This window comes from Bactrocera dorsalis, chromosome 3 (assembly GCF_023373825.1).
Source record: "Bactrocera dorsalis isolate Fly_Bdor chromosome 3, ASM2337382v1, whole genome shotgun sequence".
Taxonomy (NCBI): Eukaryota; Metazoa; Arthropoda; class Insecta; order Diptera; family Tephritidae; genus Bactrocera; species Bactrocera dorsalis.
In genome coordinates this window covers 90405072-90419659 of record NC_064305.1, presented here as the reverse complement: position 1 = coordinate 90419659, position 14588 = coordinate 90405072, and the positions used below count along the sequence as shown (strand labels likewise).

The window sequence follows — 14588 nt, the reverse complement described above, 5'->3', positions numbered from 1 at the left end:
TTCGAAAACTCGTAACGCCGACTCATCAAACTTTGCCATCGACCATACCTCCGCACAGGGCAGGGATGACGAATGACTTGTAGAGTTTTGTTTTTGTTTGTCTAGAGAGGACTTTTTTTCTCAATTGTCTACTCAATCCGAAGTAGCACCTGTTGGCAAAAGTTATTCTGCGTAGAATGTCGTGACTGACGTTGTTGGGGCATATTGTAGGGTCTCCCTTTTTATGGATTGGTCTGACCATATTCTACAAAAGAGTTGATGCATGCTTCTTATCAGCTCTTCTCCGCCGTGTTTGAATAGCTCGGCCAGCAATCCATCAGCTTCTGCCGCTTTGTTGGCCTTCAAACGGGTAATTGCTATTCGAACTTCTTCATGGTCGGGCAATGTAACTTCTGCTTCGTCGGCATCGAATGCAGAATCGGGTTAACCATCTCCAAGTGTTATGCTTTCACTGCCATTCCGCAGACTGGAGAAGTGTTTCTCCATAATTTTAGTAAGCTCTTTGCATCATTCATTATAACACCTATATTGCCCAAAACATATAAAGTTGACGAAAAACCTAGAACTTTACTTCAGATTAATGGGGGTTAAGTAGTAGGAAGTATTGAGCAGTTTTTAGCCATTTTTAGGCCAGGAACACACAAATTTCTCTTCGAATTTCAATACTTATTCTTACGTGTTTACTGTTATGTTCCGATTTTTTCAATATTTATGCATGAGATACATGTGATGGAATACATTCAAGACACTATTTGTGCAAATCATTAGGAAACTGTTATATCCTGGAGCGAGATTACAAAAATTCTACCGTTTTTGATTTTACATTTACAAATCATTGGTTCTCTTGGACTCTTTGTAAAAAGCGCATACCTTTTTAATATAAAACTATTCCAAACAAAGTGTTAATTCAGAATATTTGAGCGTGAATCCAGCGTATGTGTGCGTATTATAACTACATGCGCTTTCAAACTGACACATTCATCTATATAATATAGCTGAGAATATTCTTTCTAATCAGCTCGTAGATCTGCTGTGATAGTCTCTAAATTAAATGAGCTCTCAATTTATGTTTGGCCTCAGGGGAGTATTCTACATCTAACGACGCGCGAACTGATTGTCTAAACTTTATGCAAATGCTCGACAAACACTAGCGCACACACTCATATATGCATATATATGCAAATGAACAGTTAATATTACCGTTGAATAGCAACTAGGTATACACCACTCTAATACCTTGTGAATTTGCCATTGACTTTTGTTGCTGTTATACTAGATTCTATAATGTGAATGGAGTGCTCATTGCTAACTGTTATTGTTATTGTTCGCTGTTATCTTTGCAGAGCTCAAAGCCAACATAATCGGGCCAACGGATTTGTATGTGAAAAGCGGCAGCGATATAAATCTAACGTGCCGCATCATGCAGGGGCCGCACGAGTTGGGCAACATATTCTGGTACAAAGGTGCGTATACGCAATCACACACATTCACACACATACACGCATACTCAAAGATAAGCACATAAACATGCATTCAATGCCGATATTTATATGCACACGTGCGCTCTCCGAGAAGGACAAGCCATAATTTATGCACGCGTGCGCCTTACAATTGTTTTTGTTTTCGCTTGTTGTTGCTTTGTTGTTCGCTTTCAGCCACAAATTAATTAAAAAGTTTTTTTCCTTTTATTGGCGCTGCCATTTGCTGTTGTTGTGCTGTTGCCGCCGCCAGTATGCCGTGTGGCACCAACTGACGCGCGCCTTGACAATCGCATTAATTGCGTTAAGCAGCAACAACAAAAACAGCGGCGACAAAAAAGTAGCTTAACGGCAACAACGGCATTTGGACGGAGCGTGTCACTTTTTTCGCCTCAACACTTCACATTTCAATCGCATTTCGCTCACAATGACAGCGATGGGCAGCAGCAACAACAAGTCTGGCAACAACAACAACGTCAGTAACACCAACTACGTCTGTAAGTGTCACAGCAGCAGCTTGTCAGCGTCGTCAGCGTCTGAATTATTCAACGCCAATAACAGTAACAACGAAAACAACAACAACAATGCCGTTGGTTGGAGTTGCTGGCAACGCCAGTCGCAAATGACTTTACTCAATTATGTTGCAAATGCGCCAACACATAATTGATGTGACAATTAAAGGCGCATAATTGTGGCAATACCAATACATGCGCAAACACATACACACACATACATCTACTTAAAAAAAAAATATACACATACACAGGCATATTTATGTATTTGCGTTTTATATTCCTTCCTCACAGTCTCTCGCAATATCTGTGTCGAATTGTCCGCTTTCCCTTTTTATCCATATTTGCTCAGTTGTTTTTGTAAATAATGCATGGCCTTTTTATGTGCGTCCGCTCAAAGTTTTCAATTAAATTTTTCAGGCACAGAAATCATCGATATGTCAGCGAATCTAAATGAGATCGACAGCGCGACGCGGATTAGTGTCGACAACGATTGGACAGATGGATTGACATCAAGGTGAGCCAAACGTTAATGCCATCAACTTTTTATTTTAAATATAGTTTCATTATACTCGTACTATGAAAAATAATTCACTAGAACTGTTGTGACAGAGGCACCAAAAGCGAATGTTTGGTATATTAAATACTTTTTCGGATTTTTTTTATCGAAATTTAATTTTACATTGAGTAAAGAAAAGGTTTCCGAATTTATTTAGAAATTGTGTTGAATGAAGTGATCTTTGAATTTTGTTCATAATCTTACCCCATAAAACGCATTCCCTCATTGTAACCAAATTTCAGCGAATACTTGATATTTGCGTATCCTTTTCTCTCCTTTTATACCCTGACTATCGAATATTAAATCTGCCATTAAGTTAGTAATATCCAGAAGAAATCATCGAAGACGCAAAAAAAAGTATAGATAATGGAGACCGTGATGAGCTGAATTAATTTAGCCATGTCGGGCTGTCTGCCCGTCTACCTGTATATACGAGTTTTGACAATTAAGTAATGAGACTGATTTTATTGCCGCGATTGTGGTAAACCTGTGTCCCTGTCCCTTTCTATTTTTCCGGCATCCATTCCCTCTCCATTGATATATGTACCATCGCTCTAGCTTCTTTACTTCGCCAATGAAGCAACTTTTGTTCACTTGTCCCACATCAGCATGATTATGCTGTAAGCACCCCGGATGCTATGTATGATACACTGGAAGACGTATCGATAGTGAGTTCGCAGAGTCTGTCAAAATTCTCGTCAAGCTCTGGCTTCCTAAAGAATGACTACTCCTTTTGGACCTAGCAACTGATCTCCATTTGGTATCGCAAAGGTCCAAAACTGCTCTATGCCTGTCTTATTGGCCTACCAGATTAGCCTAACCTAACCTACTTGTTTCGTGCATTCTTTCTTGGGAGGTCAAAATTGACCAAAGGTCTATTGGATACTTCTTACCATTTCCTTCCTCTTGTGTTAGTGCTCGAATATATACCATACAGCTGATAAGCATAAACATTGTCACTTCAGAGCAGCTTGAGCAGCCAGTTTGACTTATCAACTATATTTTTAAGCATAGCACTCTAAGAATTTTTTGATATGTTCACCTGAACCGATCTCTTCTCTTTATTTTAGATTGAAAATACGCCGTGCCATGCCCTCTGACACCGGCAATTATACGTGCGTGCCAACGATAGCGAAGTCATCCTCGGTGTATGTGCACGTCATAATAGGTAAGCACATAGCCACGATTTCAATATATTAAAAAATCTATATACATACATACTCGTATATAGTATATAAGCTAATAAATAAGGTATATTACTCTACAACAAAAACAAAATCGACTTAATTGTAAAGTTTCTGCTTCCATTCATATGTATGTACATTACCAAATACTAAAAACTAAAAATACACCTCTGTGCAAAAGGAATTTTATGAAAAAGAGAGAATTTGCGATGTAATAATTCTTCTTGTGGGTAGCTTTAAAATATTTTTTCTAACTAAAGAGCTTAAGTAATTGATGTAGTACTTTCTATGAAAAATAAATTTGAAAAAAAACAGACCAAATTACCCTACCGACCCCTTAAAAAGAAGGGAAGCTCGAAATGGATCATCCTTTAGAACACCACTTTTAATTTTTTCAGCGAACTATTCCAGCTAAAAACCGTGTGAAAGAATTAAATTTGTGTGTGGCAATCGCAGTAGAAATTGACTGCTGATTAACTTCTTAATCATTCTCCTCGAAGCATTAGAATCATCTGTTCTTATCAGGTAGACATTGCTGGCTTGACATCATAATATATGATATATAAACCCCGCATTATGCTGTGATTGTATACTCCCAATAGATAAATATCTGAATATATAAATACGAAGCACGCTATGAAGGTTTCGTGGAAGAAGATTTTAAAATAAAAAATAAAATTTCATCACCAGTATCACATATCAAACATATTTTTTGTTCAGTTACTATACCATGGTTGTGAATAGTTCAACAAAACACTCGTGTTTTGTGTTGTTCTTGCCAAGCAATAGTTTTGTGCTTTTCACCAATCTTTCGGTTTTATAAGCATATTTCTCAACTCGCCGCTTGGGGGCTTATAAATAAACCTCACTTTAGTGTCCTCTTCTTCCTGTTCAACGCGTTAATGAGCGCTTCTACTTAGATAAGCGAATTCTTTTATGCATGAGCTTTCCCGTTTTATCACAAATAAGCCTCAGCGACAGGTGACAACAACAGCAACAACAACAATAGAAGTGAATATTCGTATTCGTCGCTTGTTTGTCATAAGTCGCGAGCGGTAACAACACCTAGAGCCAGTCAGTTGATGAGCAGCTTTACGACAGCACGCGATAGTAAAACATAACAGTATTATTGCAGTAGCCACTGCGAGCGTTGAATATAAGAAGTGCTTGAGCTGCTTATGGAAATGCTCATGGCAGCTGTTGCCGCCACCTTTGCCCGTGTCCGTTCGCCATAGCTACACCCCCTCGTATTCTGCTTATTAGCGCGCTAACAACACCGTTACTTGCATTTTTCAAACTTTTCATGTGTGTGTGTGTGTGTGAGTGCATTTTGCTCGTGAGTAGTTGAAATGCACTTTTGCCAACTCGTAAACTTTCACCGACTTCGCTGCTGAGCGTTGCGGTTGGCGTATAATGAGCAGTTGGGTCAAATTACTCGCTGGCAGAACGGATGCAAGGCGGTTTAAGGCGTTAGTGCGCACATGTACAGCTGCACATGAGTATACACATTGCTGTGCATGTGACGCTCGCTTCATAAGCAGACAAATGGCACACTTCGAAGGCGTCACACCCGCCCCTCTTTAAAGTGCTCATTTTAACGGTTTGCGCTAAGCTGAAAGATATACCTTTGGGGCCACAAATTGGCATGCAATAAAATTCTAAAATAATAAAAAATTCAGCAAACCATAATTTGCTTCGTTGGAGAACTGAAAAACAACAACAACAAGTGTAAAAAGACTGATACATAAAGTTAGGAACTTTTATTTTAGAATCCGCACAGTATTTGGTTTGTGACGCGAATGTGGTCTGGCCTGCTCTAAATTTGCAGCTAGACACAACGCTCTACTTGCGGATAGCAGAGTAAAATGAGGCAACGAAAATGCTCAGTATTTTTAGTCAAACCTTCGTAGTATGGTTGAATGCCACTCGGCGTGTGTGTGGGCGTATGTGTTCAGCTGCTTGACGGGCCGTTTATGCAAATTACATGCCGCAGACCAACTACAGCGTGTATGTGTTTGCTTTTGTTTTAGTAGCTCTTTGTTTGCACAGTTTTTCCAAGAAAACCTCAAGCGCTCGCTGCTTTCATACGAGCGCTTTTTAGCTCAAGTTTTTCCTCTAATTCACCAAGCTCCTCTGCGGCATTATTGCCTATTTATTAGTGGCACAATTTGGCCGTCTGGCGGCATTAGTCATAAACTGATTTTATTATCATGCTGAGCAGAAGCACACAAGAGCAATTTTAGTGAGTTGCTGACTTTTATTTTCTACGAACTGACTTACCTAGTCCATATTTAGAGCAGCCTGGCAGGGAGTGCGTATGTGTGTGTGTGACATAGACGCATTTGAAGATTATTCAGAAGACTGAAATGAAAAAAAGTCTCAAAAAAAGAAGAATGCATCTAAATGCAAAAGTATTTCACTGTAATTTGACAATAAGAAGCTATAATGCCGACGTTTGTCATGAATATGTTTTAACTTCGATAGTAAAATTCTGGCAATTTGATGGCGAATTGTTCAATGATGTGTTAATCGGTTTGATTGTGCAAATTTCATGTTTATAGTCATTGAAATACAAAGTCGTAAAGATTGCAGATTGAAGCGAAATGAGAAATAAATTTAATTGCGATTTTTTAGAATAGAACATAAGTATGTGTGTGAGAGAAGTGTTCTCTAAGCTTAAATGGTAGTAAAAGTATTTATAGTTGAGTATATTGTCACCTAAAATGGAAAAAATTTCACAGACGAAGGAAAAACGACATAATAGAAACTACTAAAATTGAAACAAAATTTGAGTTTTGGTTATAAAACGGTTATATATCGGTTATCATACACTAAAATTGAAACAAAATTTGAGATTTTTGGTTATAAAACGGTTATATATCGGTTATCATACACTCATATTGAAACAAAATTATAGTTCTCGGTTATTACATATGATAGCGATTTTAATTTTTTTCTTTGATGATGCGTTGTTTTGCATTTCATGTGACGACATGTTTCACGTACAAGAACGTAACGTATACGCCCTGTATATCCATGGTGGACGACGCCTTTGATGTAAAATTGTTTGCTCATTCTTCCAGTCTTCATCAGCGATCTCTTCCCGGCCCTCCAAAAAGGTCTAGTGCCTCCGAAATAGTACACCACTTCTTGTTAAAGCAACATCTGGGTAAACCTGCTTGATCAAATCAAACGTTTCTGCCGCAGATTTACCAAGTTTCACAGAAAATTTTATCGCGGACCTCAGCTCTAACCAACGCCGCATCTTTGTCTTGCACCACTCACAGAAACTCGTCTCGTGCGCGCCCGCTCTGAAGTACAGTCATGGCGGAATAAAATCAGTCCTATTACTTTCCAGATATACCCCGCTTGACTATCGATGCGTCAAGCGGTAATTAAAGGAATTATCCAACATCACATCTCATCAAGGAATGTCCTTAGAAGTGGATGTAGCGACTGTCAGAACGCGGCTGCATATATAATATATTGTATTCCAGGACACAAGCATGTTCCGGGAAACGAAATATCTGATAATATTGCCAGGAGTGTCATACGCTTTACTGGTGAACCAACTCAAGAAATATACAAGTTGTTCAAAACGATGTATAACAAAATTTCCGTAAGAGCTGACAGACGCAACAAGATGAGATGAAATTCCTTAGGGGTAAACAGATCATGTGCATGAGAATGTAAAAAAACTCAGATGGTTTCGGAAGATAGCAAAACGGTTGTTGGCCTAGTCGCGGTTCACTGGCATCATATGAGACCCGTAAGGGCACTACTAACGGTAATACTTATCGAAAGTGACTGGAAAAAGTGAAAAAATTAAACTTCGAAAAAAGCGTTGACGTCCTGAACGACGTATACTTCAGCTAGCTGATTGTATATCACAAGGAGAAATGCATTTGATGATTGCAAGGTCTTCAACTAGCTTTCCAAGCAAGTTTTTGCACATTCTACTTGACCATGCTTTTTCAAAAAATTTGAAGTCGTTTAAACGAGCCTTGGTTGGCACGTTTCGTACCCAAAACATTAACCAAAACATTAACTAAAGCATTAACCGAAGAACTAAGCCAAACATAAAAAAACTACAACCATAACATTAACCAAAATATTAAGACCTGTTGAGACCTCTGCTATCTCTCTGATACCAATGTGACGAATTCAAAGCAATATTCTGTAACATTTTCAATGTTATCGTCATTAGCAGAGTTGGAGTGGACGACTCGCTTGAGTCAAGTTTTCAATGCCTTCACGACCTTCACTTAATGCTTTGTGCTACTTAGATATCCGTATTCGTGATAAAGTAGGCTACCCAGAACAAGTCGGCAATATCTTCAACGAATCCGAATCCGATTAGACATTCGCGAAGTTTCAAAAAATTATATGGCCATATAAGCATTGACCAATTGCTAGTATTATTTGAATTTGGTAAGTTAGTTGATGACTTATTTGAAATAGTGATGGAGGTAAGAGTATGCCGGGTTGTGAAATTTAAACAGACTCCCAAACCCCTTGCACCACTAATGCTCAAAACCTAAACTTTCAATGTGATTTCTCGATAAAATGCGCCAGAATCATTAATCAAGAGTGAAATAGTTGTAATTTCTTTAGCCAAAAGGAAGTGTACAGATCTGGGTGACGCAGTTAACCCGCATGTTGCAACAGCCAAGCTTCAATTCGCCGTTTAGCTTTGAGTTGTTGCAATTTCCTTTCTTTTGATTTATTTTAAAACTGCTCGCTGCTACCCCCTCTCAGCCATTCACCACGTTTTTGCGAAACTATTGCATAAATGCTTTCAAATTGTTGCTTTTGTTATTATTTTGCCATTTTGGGGTTAAAAGAGTCCGCATGCATTCGAGGAGTCGCACAAAGGCTGATGACTGTGTATACAGGAAGTGCCTCGAGCGGCAAAAAATAATTAACTACACACCAATATTTATACAACACATACAATAAAGCACTTACACACCAGCCGCTATATAGCTTTGTGTTTGTAGGTAAGTACATATATGTATATATGTGTGTGTCCATACGGTAAGCAGATATGCGCGTGGCTTTGTGTGGCAGCTTACAACTTGCTTTCTATGCGAGCGTTGCTGTGTGGGTAAGTGCGTTCTAACGGTGTTGCTGAATACAGACTGAAATTGAGGCGCCGCTGGCGATAAATAAACTTGTGCCAAATGGTTTCTTTTATGCAACAACTACTACACTATTTTCTCCAGCCACTCGTTTTTGCAATTTTGTTGCAGTTTTTGTTGCATTTTTTGCATTGCTTTGGGTAAATGTTTGCTTTCTTTCCGAGTGCACACCAAGAAAGAAGCTTTTCTTCGCGCAAAGCAGAAGAAGCAGAAGGCAAAATAAATAAATAAGTGCAAATGCTTGTTTGGGGGGAGGACTGTGTTGGGGGGAGGGCTTTGGGTTGAATTGAGAGGAAATGCATTGCGCATTGCAAACAAAAGCAAATGGCGAGGCCGCTTTAACGGTCGATTACCCGAAACAACAGCAACAAAATGGCGCAGTCACACAGTCACACAGCCGCGTCACGCGACACTGCAGCAGGACGCTGGGCAATCTTGATGCCCGCGCAGCGTTGCAGTCATTTGACAGGCCACTTAAAATGTGCGCGGCAATCCGTCACAATGGCAAGTGGAGTGTGTTGCAAGCAGCGCAGAAAATAATGTGTTGCAATACTCCGCTACCGCCGCTTTCTGTTTATGTGTCGCGTTTGGCCTAAGGCAGCCAGCAAAAAATAATATTTTTACTAAAAGGTTGTGCCAATATTTCCAGGTCGCGCTGGTCCGCGCTGCCGCTTGCTGCCAGCCAGCAGGCTCATTAGAAAGTCTTTGCAGCTTCTAGTCGCTCCGCGTCCAATTGCTCACTGCTTAGCGCCTGTCGCATGGCTTTCGCACAAACGCAGCGTTGCATTTCCGGCACTTTTCCACTCACGTACTCACTGGGGTAATGCACAGTTGTTCCCAGTGCCTCATGCTTCATTCAGTTATTCCGCTTGGGGCGCACAGCTAGTTAGACAGGCTATCCGTTAGCCGGTCAGCCTTTGACACTGCGAACTGGCAGAGTTCTATGTTAGTCTGTGCGTTGTTGTTTCGCCTTTGGCGATGTCGTGTCGCAGGTGACGTCTCTTCGTCTGTGCTGCTTTCGTCTTTTCGCTTCTGAGTCTAACATTTCCGTTATTGCAACACTGTTTGGGGCAGTCCCAGTGCTGCTGCAAAGATGTTCATTTAGCAATTATGTTGCTGTTGTTGTTGTTGTCATGTCAGTACGTAGTGTGTTGGCAGAGAGCGCTGCTGTCAATTGGCTTTCGGCATTCACTCACTTCGGCTGCTTCGCTTCCTTCTACTTCGCATAGCTGTTCGTGCGCTCCGAGGCCTGGCTTTATTTTCATTTTTGATTCTGTTTCAAGTGCCATTGTTACTAAGCTCTTTTTATTTAGCACTGAGAGCGACCATGCCTTCTGCTATTTGTAAGCATTGACATGGCTTTTGCACTGCTGTTGGTCATGTGTATACCCTGCAGGAAAAAAGTACTTCAATGCTAAAACCAAGCTTCGAAAACCTTTCGTATTATTCCTCTGAGTATCAAGTCTATAATTATAATACGTTTAGTTTAGAGAAAAGCTCGGGATTTCGACTTTTCGGCAAACATTCTTAGTAAGTGGCATCTTGCTATTTCTACGGGGAACCTAAACCTCCAACGACTAAATGTTTTACATCCATATTGGAAACCAGAACAAACTTTGACGAAGAAAATATATCCATTTCTTTCACACAGATAACTGGAAAGAGCAAAGAGATCAGTCCAAATTTATTAAGTGAGTTTTGAAGTATGAAATTTCATCTAAAAGTAGACGATGCCACGCCCATTGAGGGCGTCCATGTGGTTTACTACAACTTTTCTTTGGAGACTCTTTGGAGAATGACCTTAATTATTCTATTTTGGAGCATAATCAGAAATTAATTTTTTATGTATATATTTCTTGTGTTTACATGGCTTCAATGTAAAAAATTTGCTTGCAAGGTGTATACGGATGATGAACCCATCTCTTTCAAAACAAGCAGGCATTTAAGCACTTGTATTTTCTAGCACTGAAATGGTGCGCGTCTTGGCGTTAGCTTCCAAAATGCCTCTAAGCTGAAATACACGCGTAAGTACATACTTGTACATAAGAGCCTTACATATGTTGCCATATGGCAGCTTACATATCCTTCGCGGAGGATGTGAGGTTCTCTCATTGTGTAATGCAATCAAAAGTTCCATTTGCCTTAGGCGCATCTCATTTTATACTTCATGCTGTTGCTTAGCTAGCACTTGCAACAAAGCTGTTTTTTATTTTTACTTTGAGCGGTTTAAGTTCCTGCCCTTACCTCGCTTATCTCACATGCGTCGTTTTGATTACGTTATTGTTCGTGAGACCGCTAGGTGCAACAGAAATTGTAAAATGTTTCTTTTTAATGCTTTTCATATCTGAATTGGAATAATTCTGGTCAAGTGGAGAAATAGTATATCGTGATAGTGTACAAGATGCTCAGTTTCCCTTATTTGAATAAAAATTGAACCAGTTATTTGTTCAGAATGTTATCAAAAGTTTAAACAAATGGTTTAAACAAGCCAGCCTAAAAAAGAGCGGAACAAACTTTTGTTAGATGTTTGATCATAGCGGAATTACCGGGAACTGCAGAGATGATGAGCTTCTTAGGTCAGTTCAATCATCAGGTGGGAGCTTTACTGGCTTCTTGTAGTTTGCTACTGTTTGGTTACACCTCAGGCGGGCTTAGCAAGCACTGATCAGATACTGGCTAATTTAAAATTGTAGGCAGGGTAAATCATATTAGGTCTAGTGGGATACTCACCTTCAACAAAGTGCAGCTTTCAATAGTTATAGGTGTGTTAACTGGTCTCTACCTGAACGGAACGATTGGTCCCGTCTTTACTAGAGCAAGGCAAACATATCTCAGCTTATAGAAATTCTAGTGAAATAGCGGAAATAGAAATAAAGTTATGAGCAGATTTGTGATAGGTTCAAGGCGTTTTGTGGAGAGCCAATACATAACTACAGGAGCTTTAATCTGGTTTCATTAGGACTGCATTTAGCAGTCTACGTGTGATCCCCAAAGCCACCTGGACACTGTCCCAGAAAATTCAAGAATGATATACTAAGCTCGTAAGTGATGAAATGAGCACCGAAAATGGTGAATGCAAATAATTTGAATGAACATAAAGTGAAGTTGTTCGATACAGCAGATACTGTAAAGATTTCAACTGAATGTGTACATCATAACGTTCATGAAGTTTCTGCGTTGATATGTGACTCCACCATTTCACTCCTAAATCCAATCTACAGTTACCTGAATGGACTGCATATGAAACCGCTCCATAGCGTGGGAAATCAGGCGGATGGTAGACCACATATATATCTGTATTTTGGTATGCGCTGGAATAATTTTTGTTGACCATTTTGAAATAGGAAGGACCATTAACAGAGACTAACACAAAGCGTTATTAGATGGTTTGAAGGACGAAATCGCCGAAAAACGGCCGGATTTGAAGAAAAAGCTGCACCGTGTCACAAGTCAGTGGCAAACATCAATAAATAGGGCTCCGATTTGCTTCCACATTCAGCATATTCTCCAGATTCCCAATGAATATTTCCTGTGTTCAGATCTCAAAAAAATGCTCACTGGTAAGAAATTTTCGTCGCATACAGAGATAATCGCCGGCATGAGGCCTATTTAGAAGCAAAGGACAAAACAGTCTCGACTTCCTAGAAAAGTCCACGATGGTTTTGACCGGAGTTCACGAGAGATCCAATATATTTTAAGGGATTTCCATACATAATCATTTGAGTTATTTGAGAGTAGTTTATTTTGACATCGATAAATAACTCCTCAATCGAGCTATGAATCTCGAAGTCAAGGTATCTGTCGCGGTGTATTTTACCATCAGCAATTGCTGCAACATAGTGTGGTTAACGGAAGTAAGACGCCAAAATAAAAAGGCGACTCAATATACGCACAAAATCCAACGCGCTGGACTCTAAATAAGAAACTTTTTTATTTTCGAAATAAAGTTGCATGCAACTACAGCAAATTCTAATGCCACTACGCATTACGTGAGTTGCAACATTTTGCAAAAGCGAAAAAGAGAAAGTCAGCGGCGGGAAAGAGAGCGGGGCGAGCGAACTAAATAATAGAAAAAGCCATTTATGTTATCGGCCACTTCCAGTTGGTTTGGTTGCCCTGCCAAGGATGCAGGTGAATGGCGCCAGCAGTTCTATGCAGCCAACACATACAAGTGCACGGGTTAGCATTTCCAACACCCACCGCTTACTCTTCACCTGCCCTCGGTGTGGTCGTTTTTCAACTTTCTAGAATAGTTCATGCCTTGCCTTTTCAACTGGCGCAGTACCGTTACTTTATAGACTTTAGCATTGTACCCGCTTCGTGATGTTTGTGTTTACTGTTACCTACTCCATGTAAACAACATAAATACACAATGTATTTTAATTGTGCAATAGGAGCGAACGGCATGAACGGAACGAAAGACCCCGCTGGGGCATCTTAACACTGGCCCTTTTGCAGCAATGCTTTAGTGCATAAATAAGAAAAGGGCGAGAGGGTTGTGCGGAATGCACCTAGTGCTTGAATGGTTGTTTTATTCAAAGAATGTGTGTAGACGCTTGAGCTTGAAGTTTTACAGAATATACAGGGTTTGTCCGGAAAGTAATAGGATTGAGCCTATTTAAAAAAAATGATTGAACCAACCGTTACATTTCTTTAAAAACTTTCAAAATAGGCTCCTTCTGCGTCGATGTCTCGCTGCCAGCTCGATTTCCAAACATTGAAAGAGTCACGGTAGGCATTCTCCGATATAGCCCTGAGAACCGAGGTCCATACTGCTTGGATCCCCTCTGTCGTCTCAAAATGCTTGCCTTTCATCGGTCTTTTCAAGACAAGGCAAGGAAACAAAAAAGTCCTGGAGGGCTACATCTGGGCTGCAGGGCAGCTGCAGAAACGTTGATATGCCGGCCTTGGTTTAGTAGCTGTTCACAAGAAAGGCGATGTGAGCTGGTATGTTGTCGTGGTGTAACTCCTAATCGGCTGCGATGTCTTGTCGGACTCGATCGACCCTTCGTTCGAGTCTCCTGAGGACTTCACGTTAACCTTGGCATTGACGGGTTGTCCAGCCGGAAAAAATTCGTGGTGGATGATGGTTCACAACTTTGCGCACACGAGTCAAATTGTCGGTGTTTATCGAAGTTAGCTCTATTACTTTTCGGACCAACCCTGTATTCCAGTTTTTTTGGGGGGGGGTCTGGGACATTAGGAGTTTTAACTCGGTCTTTAAGCTAATGAATCCTAACAATCTATAAATACTTTTTTTATAAAAAATTGAAGACATTTTTCATTAAAAATTAACGTCCTCAGAATTTTATGTTACCGAACACGTGTAAGCTCTTCGAAAGTAAGCCGAATAAAACAACTTAGTGACTGAATGAATCTGAAAATTTATTTAAAGGAAGCTTTGGGATTTGTTTACTTCGAGATTTTCTTGGTTATGTGACTCAGTCTAACTGATATTAGTACCCATCCGGATATCTGGCTTTAATCTGGATGCTGAGAGACCCTCGAAGAGTATTCACTTGGAGTAATATAAGTAAAAAGGGAAAGAAATATTTCTAAAGTTTACCCAGAAAGTCTTCAACTTGAACAATTTCAAAACCTTTTGAAGCGCAATCGGCATTAGTGGACCTTCAACTGTTTCTTTACACTCAGAAGCGCCTCAGGAAAGAACGCACACTCACAGTTATATTCACTCACGCATTTATTTCTTCATT

General features: G+C 39.9%; 1 protein-coding gene across 1 annotated transcript in view; it reads left to right on the top strand.

Annotated features, from left to right (window-relative positions):
- Positions 1-14588, top strand: part of LOC105225445 (zwei Ig domain protein zig-8) — a 169695-nt gene that overhangs the window by 148256 nt on the left and 6851 nt on the right. The window contains exons 5-7 of the mRNA XM_049452603.1: positions 1344-1463; positions 2411-2507; positions 3620-3717. Coding sequence (XP_049308560.1) covers positions 1344-1463; positions 2411-2507; positions 3620-3717 — 315 coding nt within the window. The remainder of the gene's footprint in view (positions 1-1343; positions 1464-2410; positions 2508-3619; positions 3718-14588) is intronic.